Below are 15000 nucleotides of genomic sequence, written 5' to 3' on the forward strand. Positions count from 1 at the left end.
GGTATATATATATATATATATATATATATATATGTGTGTGTGTGTGTGTGTAAAAATATAAAAATATACAAGCAAAGATACTGAAGATTCAGTATACACCACGTGGCAAATTTCAAACTATATATGTAAATATATATATTCACATGTAACCATAATCCGAGGCCTCTGCCAGGAGTGTAGCCAGCCCACTTATACGTACTTTTCCTTCATTGGACACTAAACTCTGCTTGTGAAGACCTGTTGAGGCAAGTGAAATTGAAATCGAACCAAATTCGACAACTGGCACCCATGCCAACCTCTCCTTCATTGGACACTAAACTCGGCTTGCGAAGACCTGTTGGGGCAAGTGAAAGCGAAATCGTGATTGAACCAAATTCAATGACTAGCACCTGCCAGTGGAACGCTAAGACCACCATCCGAGCGTGATCATTGCCAGAGCAGCTGTCTGGCTTCCGTGCCAGTGGCACATAAATAGCATTGTTTGAGCGTGATTGTTACCAGCATCGCCTTACTGGCATTTCTGCAGGTGGCACGTGTAAAAACATTTGAGCGAAGTCGTTGCCAGTGCCGCTGGACTGACTCCTGTGCAGGTGGCACATAAAAAACACCATTTCGAGTGTGGTCATTGCCAGTACCGCATGACTGCCCCTCGTGCCGGTGAGAAGCATATGTGTGTGTGTGTGTGTTTGTACCCTCACCATCACTTGACTACCGATGTTGCTGCGTTTGTCCCCATAACTTAGTTGTTTGCAAAACACACTGATAGAATAAGTACTATGCTTACAAAGAATAAATCCTGTTGTCAATTTCTTCGACTAAAAGTGGTGCTGTAGCATGGCAGCAGTCACATGACTGAAGCAAGTAAAACAATAAAAAACTATGCCATTTTAATCTCGAGCAACACTGGTTATCTCTGCTAGTATATATATATATATATATATGTATATATATATATATATATATATATGGGGAATGTAATGAATAAAAGCAAAAAAACAAGACCGCACAACGGGATAAGTTTTAACAAGTATTGTATTAGTTTAAAGCTTAAAAGTGAAAGAATCTTAAAGTTTCTGATGTCAGTTCTTCATCAGGATAAAAAGATAGGAGAATGAGTGATTGAGAAGGAAAGGAAGGAAGAAAGAAAAAATATGGTCAAGGGATTAGAGGCCTAGTGGCGAAGAGTTGTGAAGGGAAATGGGGCAGGTTGTGTGTTTGTGTGTGCATGTATAGGAGTGTATCTGTGTTTTAAGATAGGTGTAAGTGGGGGTTGGAATGTGTGTAGAGGTGTGGGATGTTGGTGTGCATGTGTGTTGTAGTATTGTGTGTGTATGAGGAAAGCAAGGAAATGATAAGGTGGGAGTGAGTACAAGTGTGAAGTAAAAGGATAGGCAAGTACTAGTGAGTCACACGTAATACTTTCTTTTCATATTCAAATAGTGTGACAGAGTCAATAAAATGATATAACATCTGCTTCAAGAGGGCAAAACTCCTTTCAAAATACCAACTTGAGTAGGAAGGAACATATTCAAGTATGACATTTTCTTTTTTGTAAACACATAACTGTGATTAGCAAACTAAACACACACACACACCCCTTCTTCTTTTTCTCTCACACATGACCATCGTCCATCTTTCTTTTAATTGTTTATGTTATCATTTTATTTATTCCATGTACCCAGACTTTGTGGACACCCTGTAGTAACTACCTAACAATGGACCTGAAAAGCTCTCACAAGCAATATGAAGTGCACTCCTTCCTTGGTTAAAAAAACGTATATGTACAGACATATGTATTGAATCTCTGGAAAGGAAGTGTTAGGCTAAATGGTTAGGCCTATGACGTAAGACACAATAGGGATAATAGAGGAAAGATGGGTGTGACCATTTCATAGTGACAGAATAAGCAGAGAGGGGAGGCAGAATGTCCATGGGCCAGAGTTTGAAGTCAGTTAGAGAATCTGTGTCAGTTAGTTGCATGACCTTTATGGATGCTGTCTAATGCTGTGCATAACAGTATCAACATCCCTGCAGTACTGCATAGTAGGTCTTACCTGAACTTTGTAAATGGTTAGAAACTGACAAGAGCTAAAGTACTTTTTGGCCCTAAAAACCATGCAGTTTTAGCTAGACACTATGTAAAGTTCATTAGAAAAGATAATCAGAGATTGCAAGGACTAACATTGGTAACAACTTCATTGCATGAAATGACGAGATACAAGATTGATTCCTTCATATGACCCAAAATAGTTGTTATATTGTTGAAAGAGACGAAGTTGCCATGTCTCCATTGCAGGATGCTTTTGAGTTCTCTATTCATAGAAGAAATCTAAGCTTGGCATAAAGTGTTTATCGGCATGTGGATGATGCCTCTGGGTATAAGGTTAAGGAAAAGTGAAGAGTAATCATTTTGCACAGGAGTTGAGCATTGTTAAGAGTTGACAGCAAGCAGATTAATAATGTACACAAAATTGTGGAATACACAAACTAAACCTTAGCTCCGATCTCACAGTTTTCCAGAGTACACCACAGTCGATAGAGTGTGGAACAGCGAAATGCTAGTCAGTGCCTGTTGTAAATAGAAAGCTTCCAATCCAAATAATAATAACAGGACGAAGACAATAGGTGGGCAATTTAACTGAGAGATTCCTATGACAGACATGGTCAAAATCGCTTGCCGATGGCAATTCAATGGCATTATTTTCGCCAAATATGTCTAAGGCAAGAAATGAAAAGTGAACGACATAAAAGATCAGGTCCCTGACAGATTGGGTTTCAAAAGACCTTTAATTAATCAGCGGGTGATCACTCCGGATTAATCTTTACTGAAAAAAAAAACTATGATCAAAAGTATTCCAGCCATGACTGTCTTGTCGTTTTAGGAGTTACTAGAATGATTTTATCCAATGTCCTTTCTTGTATTATACGGTGATTTTCATTCGAAAGCAATTTGTCTGATATTTTAATTAATCAAAACAACGATGTAGATGCCCCCCACCCCACTGTAGGAATCAAAATACGCGTCCCCCTCTGCTGGAGATTCACTGAGAGGAAAACGTTCAAAGAATCGATTGTTGATGAATGAAAATGAAACACCTGCTAGGAGTGGAAAGAATAATTTGTCTTTTAGCCTTCTGCTTTCATCGACCACGAGTGCCAGTACTCAGTGAACCTTTACATAATATACACACATGTAGATATGACACGTGCACTTATCACGATCTTATAATTTCCTACGCTCATTAACTAAACAATTTTAGAGTATTACAACAGTATTTTATGCTGTTTAACATCCTCAAATTTGTTTATTCTCAATTTCATTTTAAAACACGAAAACCCCTTTCTCTTCATCACTGAAAATTATCATTCTAGATGAAATCTTTCGCGAAAAGGAATTAAAAATTTCAATTCACAAAAAAGTTTAAAAATTTTTTAGCCAAAAAAAACGAAAGGTTTAAATTTAGATATTTTACACGTTTCTATAAAAAAAATATCGATCTCGAATGTTTGAAAGGCAGTATGAAGACACACAAAATTCGACGTAGAGAAATTAAATGTACACGTACTTTAGCATTAAGTGCAATTATATCCACTTCTCTTCTGCAGTCCTTCTTCTTTTTAGTGAAGAGAGCCAGATGGGGTAAATTGGGATTTTTCTGAACAGCTTCCTGGACAACCCAATCAACATCGGCTTTTAGAGGAAGCTTAGCTCCGATCTCACAGTTTTCCAGAATGCTAGTTTCAGCACCCATTTTGTATCACTCTACCATCAACTACGAAATAACAACAGAGTGTGTCATCTTAAAAATGACATTATATGAAAGAAGGAATAAGACTTCCTAAACAATAATGAACCTAATGATGAAACTTCAACGAAATGAAGCCAGTGAAATTGTTGCATCCAAACTGTAATGGACTGCTAAGGGAGGTAATAATGGAAACTGCAACCGGAAATGTAAATTACATAAAATAAATACTCTTTTTGTTTATTCTTCTTTCATTTACGTATTTATTTAAAGAAATCATTATTTCACAACCGATCACCTGCAATATCACTAAATTTACAACTAAAACCAATAAACAACCCCCAAATAAGTGTTATTTAATGACAGGTATGTTACCCAAAACTTTCCTTTATTTTATTATATTCATTGAATTTTCCATGCAATCAAGAGTAACAATTTTTTAAAAATCACTTTATTTTACAAATCGATTGCAATTAACTCTTGTCAACGAGAGTGCCATTATGCAAACGCTCGAAATGTTATAAAAAACACTTTTCGGAAAAATAACAAACAAACAAACAAAAAAGCGCTGCTTGAAAAAAGATGGAATGGTCAGGATTGGAACGTTTTTCATCATATGTCTGGTGATTTAGATCTGACCTGAAGCTTAACAACATCATTAGGATCTTTTCTGTTGCAAACTTTAAAAGTTAATAACTTTTTTTTTATTTATTAATTTATGGCAAAATGGATTTTATTTTCATAACTACTATACAAAACTAAATCGGTACGCCAAACTTTGAAACAATTGGAATAAAATTTTAAAAAAAGAAAACTGTGACAGCAACAGAAAAGATCTCGTTATTATCACAAATTTTAGGAACATATTTCCAAACTTCGTTGGGTGATGGGCCGAACACGCCCACTATTACAACGAGAAAGCTCTCGCGTAGCTCCTCGTTGTGCTAAGAAATAGCAGCTAAGGCATTCCTACACATTTGTGCCCCAGCGACTTCGTGCCTCATAATTTCCAGAAAAATGGATATTTTTAAAGAAACTTTCTACAAATACGCTTCATATCTTGTAAACTCAGATTATATCGGAATATGTGGCGAAAAAAAAAAAAACTGTTTTTTATAATCGTAATCAATGCTATTTGAAAGGTGTTTCTATAAAGTTTCTTTAATAGATATCCATTTTCTTGAAAGTTATAGGGGAAGAAAAACAGAGTCGAGGAGTTTAGGAAAATTTGCATGAGTTGGTTTTGTTTCCTCAAACATTAACCGTAGAAAGTTTGAGACCCGTTAACGAAAACAAGAAAATACCAGCCTGCGAGGTGTTAAAAACTGTAGAAAACGAATATAAAAAAATGAAAAAATCTGCTCATACGAACGTGGGGTGGTGGGGAGAAGAGGACTTTCGGAAAATTTACAAGATCCGATTTTTCTCTCATAACTTTCAAGAAAACGGATATATATTGATGAAATTTTAGAGAAATACCGTTCAAATGGCACAAATTACGATTATAAAAACATTTTTTCTGAAGAGGTAGGGAGAGGACTGTCGGAAAATTCACATGAACTGGTTTTTTTCCCCCTTATAACTTTCAGAAAAATGGATATCTTTTAAGGAAACTTTACAGAAATGCCTTTCAAACAGCATACATTATGATTATAAAAACAATTTATGGGGAAAATGTTTTCCGAAGGGGTGGAGAGAGGACTATCGGAAAGTTCACACGATCCCTTTTTTTCCCCTCATAACTTTCAGTATCTAGTTCAGCGCCCGGTTACCTGAACGTTTTTTTTTTGTTTTTTTTTTCACTGGATTCTTATGTTTTTGATAACGGAGATTCCGAATATGCAAAAAAAAACACGTTTTGAAATTTTTTTATTCCACCACAACCCCAATTTTTAATTTTCAACTTCTTTTCGAAATTTTTTTTTTTTCAATCTACGTGAAAAAATACGAAGATTAAGAATATGAGGAAAGAAAACATTTTGATTTCAAATTTTTTATGAAAAACTCCAAAATTGATTACCCCCCCCCCTACCGTCTCACCACTCCATCTCGCTGTCTAAAAGTGAAAATAAACGACTGTTTTGTTTGTTTCCGCATGCGTAGATTTGTAGTGAAACAGCAAAAGGATCACGGCATGTGAAACCCTGACCAAAAAACTCGATATGCTAAAAATAACAGTTAAATATCTAGAAAATTTTTGTGTTTGTATGTATGTGCAACAATTTCTACAGCTTATCCGAATGAACAGAGAAAGAAGTGTGCAGAAATACATTTTACATACCAATATATATATATATATATTATAAAATATGGTAATTAATCATATATTAATTAATATCGATTAATTATCAGGAGGCCAGCACATCTAAAGAATCAAAGAGATTCAGAAATAGTATCTGCAATCTCAGGGGATTAAGGTACATTTAAAAAAATTACGTTGACCACTAACGTGGACAATTAATGTGCTAGAAATAGATCAACAATTTAGGTCTTAATAGACACAAGATGTGATCTATTTCTAGCACATTAATTGTCCACGTTAGTGGTCAACGTTATATATATATATATATATATATATATATATATATATATATATATATATATATATATATTTTTTTTTTTTATTATATGTATTTATTTTATCCTAATTAACAAATAACTCAGACAAAATAAATTGGTTAATAGATACCAGGGTAGCAGGGTAGCTCTCTTTTACTTGTTTCAGTCATTTGACTACAGCCATGCTGGAGCACCACCTTTAGTTGAGCAAATCGACCCTGGGACTTATTCTTTGTAAGCCTAGTACTTATTCTATCAGTCTCTTTTGCCGAACCGCTAGGCTACAGGGATGTAAACACACTAGCATCGGTTGTCAAGCGATGTTGGGGGGGGACAAACACAGACACACAAACATATACACACACATGTATATGTATATATATATATATATATATATATATATATATATATATATATATATATATATATATATATATAAATTTAGTGAATGGAGTAAAACGCATATGTTAACTGCATACTTTTAACATATGCGTTTTACTCCATTCACTAAATTTATAAATACTCAAGTACCCAAGATAACAAGGAGTTTCTACCTCATAAACAGGAGTTACACCACAGTCATTTTGTGATCTTTGCTACTCTGGTATCTATTAACCACTTTATTTTGTCCGAGTTATTTGTTAATTAGGAGAAAATAAATACATATAATAATATATATATATATATATATATATATATATATATATATTTAATCCTTTATATTGAACACTCAATATTTCATCTATTCAATAAGACATATTCCATATATTCAATAAGACATTCAATACTTTATTTCATTGTACCATCCATTTTTATTTTATATTATATATTGTATATTATATTATATATTGTATATTCCATATTCTATATCCCACATTGGTTTTGCAGGAATATAAATAAAACATAAAAAACAGACAGTGTGGGAACTCTTTTAAACAAAATAATATATTCCTCTATACACAATCATACAAAACCCCTTTTTTTGTATTTAGTTTTACTCACATATATATATATATATATATATATATATATATACATATATATGACGGGGGCTTCTTTCAGTTTCAGTCTACCAAATCCACTCACAAGGCTTTGGTCGGCCCGAGGCTATACTGGAAGACACTTGCCCAAGATGCCATGCAGTGGGATTGAACCCGGAACCATGTGGTTGGTTAGCAAGCTATTTACCACACAGCCACTCCTACGCCTATATGAAAACAGAAAAGATGAGAGTTGGTTTTGTTTTTCACTTTAAAGGTAGATGATTCTGATAGAAGCAACTACCTTGGTGTCAATTCATTGGAGTAATCCCAACAAAATACTACAAGTTTAGTCACTGGCTCAGCACCTATGTTTGTGCTCTTCTTTCCAAAATAATAAAAGCTTTAACATACTTCCAAAATGGGACTTCATCCATGTGTATCCGCATGTGTGTTTATGTAAGTGTGTGTTGGGGGGGGGGCATGAGAAAAACATTGATGGAAATTAACTTGCACAATGTTACACATCTGAATTTCTTTTTAATTGTAATGATGAAACAAGGGGTTTAGTTCTTACCACCAAAATTAATTCCCCTTGCATTTTTCTCTCTTTTTCAATATTCAATTAAAAGAGAGAATATGTTGTTACTGACAACGTTAAAACTTTAGTAACTTGATCAGTCTGTCATTGAACCAGGATTTTAATTTCATTTGATACACACTTTGCCATCATTTATATGGAGAATTGCAAACATGGCATATAAAGATAACTTATTTCAATAGAAATTTTATGACTACATTTCCATAAATGTTTTTCTCGCGCACCAGCACCAACACCCCAGCATGCAAAATAAGCAACAGCATATTAAGTAGTAATGTAGTATGACTGTTTCAAGCGGCTCCATTTAATTGAAGAATGCAATGATTACATCAATTCAAATGAAGTGCCATCTTCAGCTGCACAGATAAATAAATGGAATTTTAACAAGTAGGACACATTAATATAATTTTTCTTAAATATTTTAACAGAGCAAGAAGATGGAAGAAATCCACGTTCTTGCTATTGTAGCTAAGAATAGACTACAACTTCTAAGAATCACATAGAGCATAGTGGGGATTATAGGGTTGTAATTCATTTCTAATTCATTTATCTCTTTATCAACTACTAAATCTAAGACTAGAAGACTGTGTCTATTTTGAATAAAGGACAAGAGTGAGTTGACAGCTCATGGCTAGGTATGGTCATAAATATTATCATATGTACCCCTTTTCCCCTGGTGGGAAATAAGACATTAGGAGTAGTCAATTGGATATAAGTAACTCTATAAAAGAGGCAGAGTAGGGGTAGACTTTAAATCATAATGTTAATTACCAGTTAAAGGAGCAAGATGCTAAGAAACCAAAGATGCTAATACAGTGGAAATTTTATTTTGGGGCACTATGAGGGAATGTTTATAAACAATATTGTTATGTTGTATAAAAATAAAATTCAAGAATTTCAAAAATATATATATATATACAATGGGCTTCTTTTCAGTTTCCGTCTACCAAATCCACTCACAAGGCTTTGGTTGGCCCGAGGATATAGTGGAAGATACTTGCCCAAAGTACCACACAGTGGGACTGAACCCAGAACCATGTGTTTGGGAAGTAAGCTTCTTACCACATAGCCACTCCTGTGCCTATTATGTTAAAGTTTTTGTTATTTTGGAAGGAAGAACACAAACATAGGTGCTGAGCCAGTGACTAAACTTGTATTATTTTGTTGAGATTACTCCAATGAATTGACACCAAGGTAGTTGCTTCTATCAGAATCATTTACCTTTAAAGTGAAAAAACAAAACCGACATATACGACAGGTATGTAAAATATATTTCTGCATACTTCTTTCTCTGTTCATTTGGATAAGCTGTAGAAATTGTTGCATGCACACACAAACACAAAAATTCTCTGTTATTTTTAGCATATCGAGTTTTTTTGGTGAGGGCTTCACATACTGTGATCCTTTTGCTGTTTCACTATAAATCTACGCATGCAGAAACAGACAAAACAGTCGTTTATTTTCATTTTTAGACAGCGGGATAGGATGGCGAGGGGGGTTAGTTAATCAATTTTGGAGTTTTTCATAAAAAATTTGAAATTAAAATGTTTTCTTTCTTCCATATTCTTAATCTCTGTATTTTTCCATGTAGATTGAAAGAAAGAATTTAAAAAAAAAAGTTGAAGATTAAAAATTTGCAGGGTGGGGATGGAATTAAAAGTTTTGAAAATGTGGATTTTTTACATATTTGGAATCTCCATCATCGAAAACATAGGAATCCGGCAAAAAAAAAGAAATGTTTTGGTGACCAGGTGCTAAACTAGATACTGAAAGTTATGAAGGGAAAAAACAGACCATGTGAACTTTCTGAGTCCTCTTCCTACCCTTTGGAAAACATTTCCCCATAAATGTCTTTATAATTATAATTTGTGCTATTTGAATGGTATTTCTATAAGATTTCATCAATATATCCATTTTCTTGAAAGTTATGAGGGAAAAATCGGATCATGTGAATTTTCAAAAAGTCCTCTTCTCACCACCCCATGTTCATTTGCGCAGTTTTTTGGGGTTTTTTTTTCATATTCGTTTTCTACAGTTTTTAACACCTTGCAGGCTGGTATTTTCTTGTTTTCGTTAACGAGTCTCAAACTTTATATTGACCATATTTTGTAAATGTTCTGTCTGAGCATGGGCTGCATGGAAAATTTACATACTTCCATTTTTGTTATCTTCAAGTTCTCTTATGTTGAACTCAAGGAAAATAATGATTTTTTATCGTTATGTTAAAAGGTTAATAAGTGGGAGAAAAATTGAGTATATTCAAACTATATTTAGAGAAATAGTATGATAATTGGCATAGAAGTGAAGAGGCAGAGCTGTAAACACTGAACATACCATTAGTGTGAAGAGTTAGAAGGCTGGAGAATATTGAAGATGTGGCATAGAGATTTATTGCTGATAGAAATGGTAATAGCAACTAGATTAGATGTGTGATGGCTATATGAGAGGACTGATAACAGTATAACACAATTTTTGTCCTTGGGTAGCGACTGTTATTTGCTTGTTCCCTAAAATGTAAGAAAAATGGCTTATAAACTTAGCCTTTGTTATATTTATTCAAACCCCAAAGAATCCCTCTGAATACATAGTTATGATGCTTCCCCACTACTCCTGCTCATGAACAGAGATGCACATATTGTCAGCCACTAAGGGATATGTTCAAGTGGTTATGGTCAAGCAGCTGACAAGCAAATCTGTGGTACTGGGCAGAATATTTGCTATAATAATATTTTTGTTTCGGTAACTCAGTGCTGAATCTGTCTGAAATGTAATGAAAAATAGTTAAGTTTAAAAACGTTGATGTCCAGGTCACAGAAGCAAGGTTTGAAGGGAATAGTAGTCATTTCCTTTGATTTCTAGATGGATGTAAATAGGAAATAACCCTGGCCTAAGACAAGAAAAGAAAAAAATTGTTACACAGTGTAATCAGAGTAGTGGATTTCTCTGTAATAACGGGTGATATTGGCCAAGCCACAGTGGAGTGAAAGTAACCAGGGTGAAGAGAAGAAGGCAGTATCGAGTGAATTTTGGTCGTGAATATAGAGCAATAGTTACCAGAATAGAGTCATATTGCCAAAATAGAGAATGATAAGTGAAGAGATAAATTAATGAAAATGTGTGTTTTGTCACCATGTTATGCCTATATTCAACAGACTTGCTTATCTGGAGATGGAGACTTTTAAAACAATAGGTGATAATAATAACAACATTCTAGACTAGAATTTTTAAAATGGTAATCTGTCCAACTGATAAGGAATAATGAAGAGGCAGAAACAGTATATGGGTTGATTCTTGCTTTCATCTCTGGGAAAGGACTATTCTGATACAGTTGATCTGTGATCAAAGGCATTTTAGCCATAACAAATATATTTTTTAAAGTTTTGTTTTCTTCAGACATATAATATATCAAAGGCTGTATAATCCAGTATGTTCTTTACTTTTATAATGGGAGCATGTCAACTGAGGCACATTGGTTATTATTTCTTGCAAGTTGAGCAATCATGTAAGACTGATGATCAAATTGAAACTGATCATACTCTTCTCCTTTGAATCTATATTTTTGTAAGAAGCAGTCACATTGGCAACTTTGCTTATGTTATTTTTATTCCTCTAATAACACCTATTAAAATGTTTTAAGTCTTTCTTCAACTGAAGCTTGGCCTCAAAGTGTAGAAACAATTTTTTTTAGTCTTTTGCTGCAAATGAAATATACCAGCTGTCTCAAACAATTGAATTTCTCAATTTTTTATTTTAACCTAAAATTTAGTTATTGTTAAATGAAATCCATTGGAAATTTGCAATATGCCTATTTATTCATTCATTTTTAGTCTGAAATTAGTATTATTTATTTTTTTTAAATTATGGTTTTTAGCAAGTGCATTGTGTTACAGAGATTACTTACAAACCAAAGTGCGTGTTATTTTATCAGTTCTAATGGTATTCTTAATCCAGAATACATATTTAAAAAATTTTAATATAATCTAATGAGGTGTTAAAGTAGTATTATCAACTGATATATATATATGTCATCATCATCATCATCATCATCATTTAACGTCCGCTTTCCATGCTAGCATGGGCTGGACGATTGAGGACTGGCAAACCAGATGGCTGCATCAGGTACAATCTGATCTGGCAGAGTTTCTACAGCTGGATGCCCTTCCTAACGCCAACCACTCCGAGAGTGTAGTGGGTGCTTTTATGTGCCACCGGCACGAGGGCCAGTCAGGTGGTACTGGCAACGGCCACGCTCAAATGGTGTTTTTTACATGCCACCTGCACAGCAGCCAGTCCAGCGGCACTGGCAATGACCTCGCTTGAATGTTTTTTTCACGTGCCAGTAGGACGACGCTGGTAACGATCACGCTCAAATGGTGCTTTTTATGTGTCACCCCAATGATTTATGACATCAACTTCAGAAAGCCAGTAAATCACCTGATAACCTATCAATTGAGTGACCTCATTAGCTAGATTAATTACATTCTCACCAGAAAACAAGATACAAGGTTGTTCTTAAATGCAAAGACCTTCTCTGGTGAAGAATGTACCCCCCAAAATAGATTAGTTATTAGCAACTCAGGCTTGACTGATTCCAAGAAGCAGACCAGTCTGGAAAAGAAGGATTTGAAAGCTTAAGGATCCTTTGAATGGTCAGAGATTTAGGGATGCCCTAATTGAGAAATTTAATGAGAAAGAGGAAGAACTACAGACTTGTAACATAAACGGTAACTGGAAATTCCTACAGGACAGATTGCTGAGTGTAACAGACCAAATCTGTGGCTGGTGCAAAGTCCCAACCCAACCTAGGGTAATGTGATGGTGGTGGAATGATGTTGAAGACAAGACCATTATAGTGAAGAAACAGGCCTGAAAGGACTGGAAGAACGGTGGTAGTATTCTATATCAGGTAGCTAGGAGGGAGGCTAGAAAATCAGATATGCTTAGCCAAAGGAGAAGCAGAAAAGAGGAAGTATTCTAATGTTCTGTAGCAAGAGGACCAGAGACTTAAGGTGTTTTGGATTGCAAGAAGGCTTGGAAGTACCACTATGAAAAGTTGCAAAATGTAGAAAATCCATGAGAGAAGGAGAGTCTACCTAATGTGGACCCAACAGAGGGGCCAGCTATGTGAATTGACTGTAGCTTGGTAGATAAAGCAATTAAGGATATGAAGACAGGGAAAGCTCTTGACTTATCAGGAATCACTACTGGAAGATTAACAGGGAAAGTAGTCTTTAAGTGGGGAAAATGTGCAGGTATATTAAACACTAGGAATGTACAAAGAATAGACTTTGTCAAATGCCCAGATGGGTATTTAGAAGTAGTAGATAGCTTCTGTTACCTAGGCGACTAAAAATAATTAACTCAGGTCCCTCATACCAAGAACAAAACAAGCAGCATACGATATTTTCTACATGTACACTTGTAGAACTTTTAAGTTTTCCTACAAATTGCACTGCAACAAAACAGCTACTGTTAACTTCCGTATAACTTTGACTTCACTTAAGAACACATTTGTACACTTATCCCATTATTCTTCCATCCCATCTAGATTTAATTTACCTTAACCTTATTATAACACTACTCTTATTAAACCAGAACTGTTGGAGTATGTCTTCTCTTGATTGTTAGGTCAAGTTAAGCTCTATTTAATAAGTAAACACTATATATAATTAATTCAACTTACTAATTTCAGGTACTTGAATTACCCAGTACTTTCTCATATTTCTAATTGAAGTATCTATTATCCAGGATTATTTATTTCTCTTCCTTGATTTTATTTTTCATTTTTATTTGCACTTTAACTAAAACTTTTAAATTTATAAACTTTAATATTTTCACCTATATATTTCACCTAGATAGCACCTATTTCACCTATATAGCAGAGTACCATTGTAACAGAATATATGCTATATCCCACCCTCTACATTCCACCAGCACCAGCAGATTTTTCACCAAAAGTTCATTTTGGGATATTCTTTATCTTTTTTTATAGCCACCATACTAGCAACTTAACTACCCTACTATGCCTTACTTCACCATCTAATGATTGACCACCATCATCATTAGCTTCACAATTAACAGCTATTTTCCCTTTCTTATCCTTGAACCATGCCCTCTCCCCACATTATCTTAATATGTATATTCAAGGGCTACATTTGTTAGGTGGTCGCTATTACATGTTTGACGATTAACATATGCCCTCCTCTTGGTGTCTTTGAACCTCCCTCTCCCACTTTCTTAATTATGTGTATATACAAAAGTGCATTTATATGAACACACACATCATCCCATCAGCACATCTCTATTGATTAGTATATATCTAGCCTTACACTGGTTTCACTGTTTTTTCCTCACATTGGAGTGTTACTATATAGTGCTGTACAATAGAGACAAGCACAGCTTTAACACACAATAATACACTTTTTGCTTCATCATTTTTGTGTCAAATTTTTTTCCATGGAAAATTATCATTTAGAGGTACTAGATGTGAACTTTTTTCTTATATAGTTTTAATTAAAATCCAACAGTCATGTATCATGTCAAGGTCTCTCAAACACCCTGGTATTCCCACACATTTACAAAGTTTGTCCTAGTTTTTCTTTTCTGTTTGTTTTCTTTTTGTTTTTGACTGCTGAACAGTATCCCTCGTCCTAATTCAATGTGCTAGAGTGCTATAGCTCCAGTTGTGTTGAAAATCGTAGTCATGAAGAGAAATGTTTTTTACTTTATTTTGATATAAAAATTGATGGGGGTAGATCAGATCATCATGAAATATAAAAGTGAAATTTTACCAACTACAAATGTACCAAAACTTAAAAGTCCTTGTGGCTTGTACTTTTGAATTTAATTAGGTCTGAAAATACTGCAAAATTGATTGTTTGTGACTTGTAACAAAATAGGCTTTACATAAATATTTTTAAAAATTAACAAAAAAAAAAGTCTCTACATGTCCTACATTCATAGCCCATATCTCACTACCATGTAGTATAACTGTTCACACATAAGCATCATAAAATCTACCTTTCACTCTGAAAGAGAGTCCTTTTGTTGCCAACTGAGGTAGTAGCTCTATGAACTTCTTCCATCCCATTCTTATTCTAGAAGCAATACTTTC

General features: G+C 34.4%; 2 protein-coding genes across 6 annotated transcripts in view; one reads left to right on the forward strand and one right to left on the reverse strand.

Annotated features, from left to right (window-relative positions):
* LOC106874673 (protein-associating with the carboxyl-terminal domain of ezrin) overlaps positions 1 to 3933 on the reverse strand; it is a 43509-nt gene extending 39576 nt beyond the window's left edge. For both annotated transcript variants that reach the window (XM_014922470.3, XM_089358594.1), the window contains exon 1: positions 3567 to 3933. In XM_014922470.3, coding sequence (XP_014777956.2) covers positions 3567 to 3752 — 186 coding nt within the window. In that variant the 5' untranslated portion in view covers positions 3753 to 3933. The remainder of the gene's footprint in view (positions 1 to 3566) is intronic.
* LOC106874674 (phytanoyl-CoA dioxygenase, peroxisomal) overlaps positions 1512 to 15000 on the forward strand; it is a 45310-nt gene continuing 31821 nt past the window's right edge. Inside the window, exons 1-2 of one of the 4 annotated variants that reach the window (XM_089358636.1) lie at positions 3939 to 4112; positions 8823 to 9144. The gene's annotated coding sequence lies outside the window, so the exon portion shown is untranslated. Of the gene's footprint in view, positions 1533 to 3938; positions 4113 to 7367; positions 9145 to 15000 lie in introns of those variants that run through there. The other 3 variants (XM_089358650.1, XM_052970868.2, XM_089358630.1) reach the window with 3 other exon arrangements.

This window comes from Octopus bimaculoides, chromosome 1, assembly GCF_046866305.1.
Source record: "Octopus bimaculoides isolate indiv1 chromosome 1, ASM4686630v1, whole genome shotgun sequence".
Classification (NCBI taxonomy): Eukaryota; Metazoa; Mollusca; class Cephalopoda; order Octopoda; family Octopodidae; genus Octopus; species Octopus bimaculoides.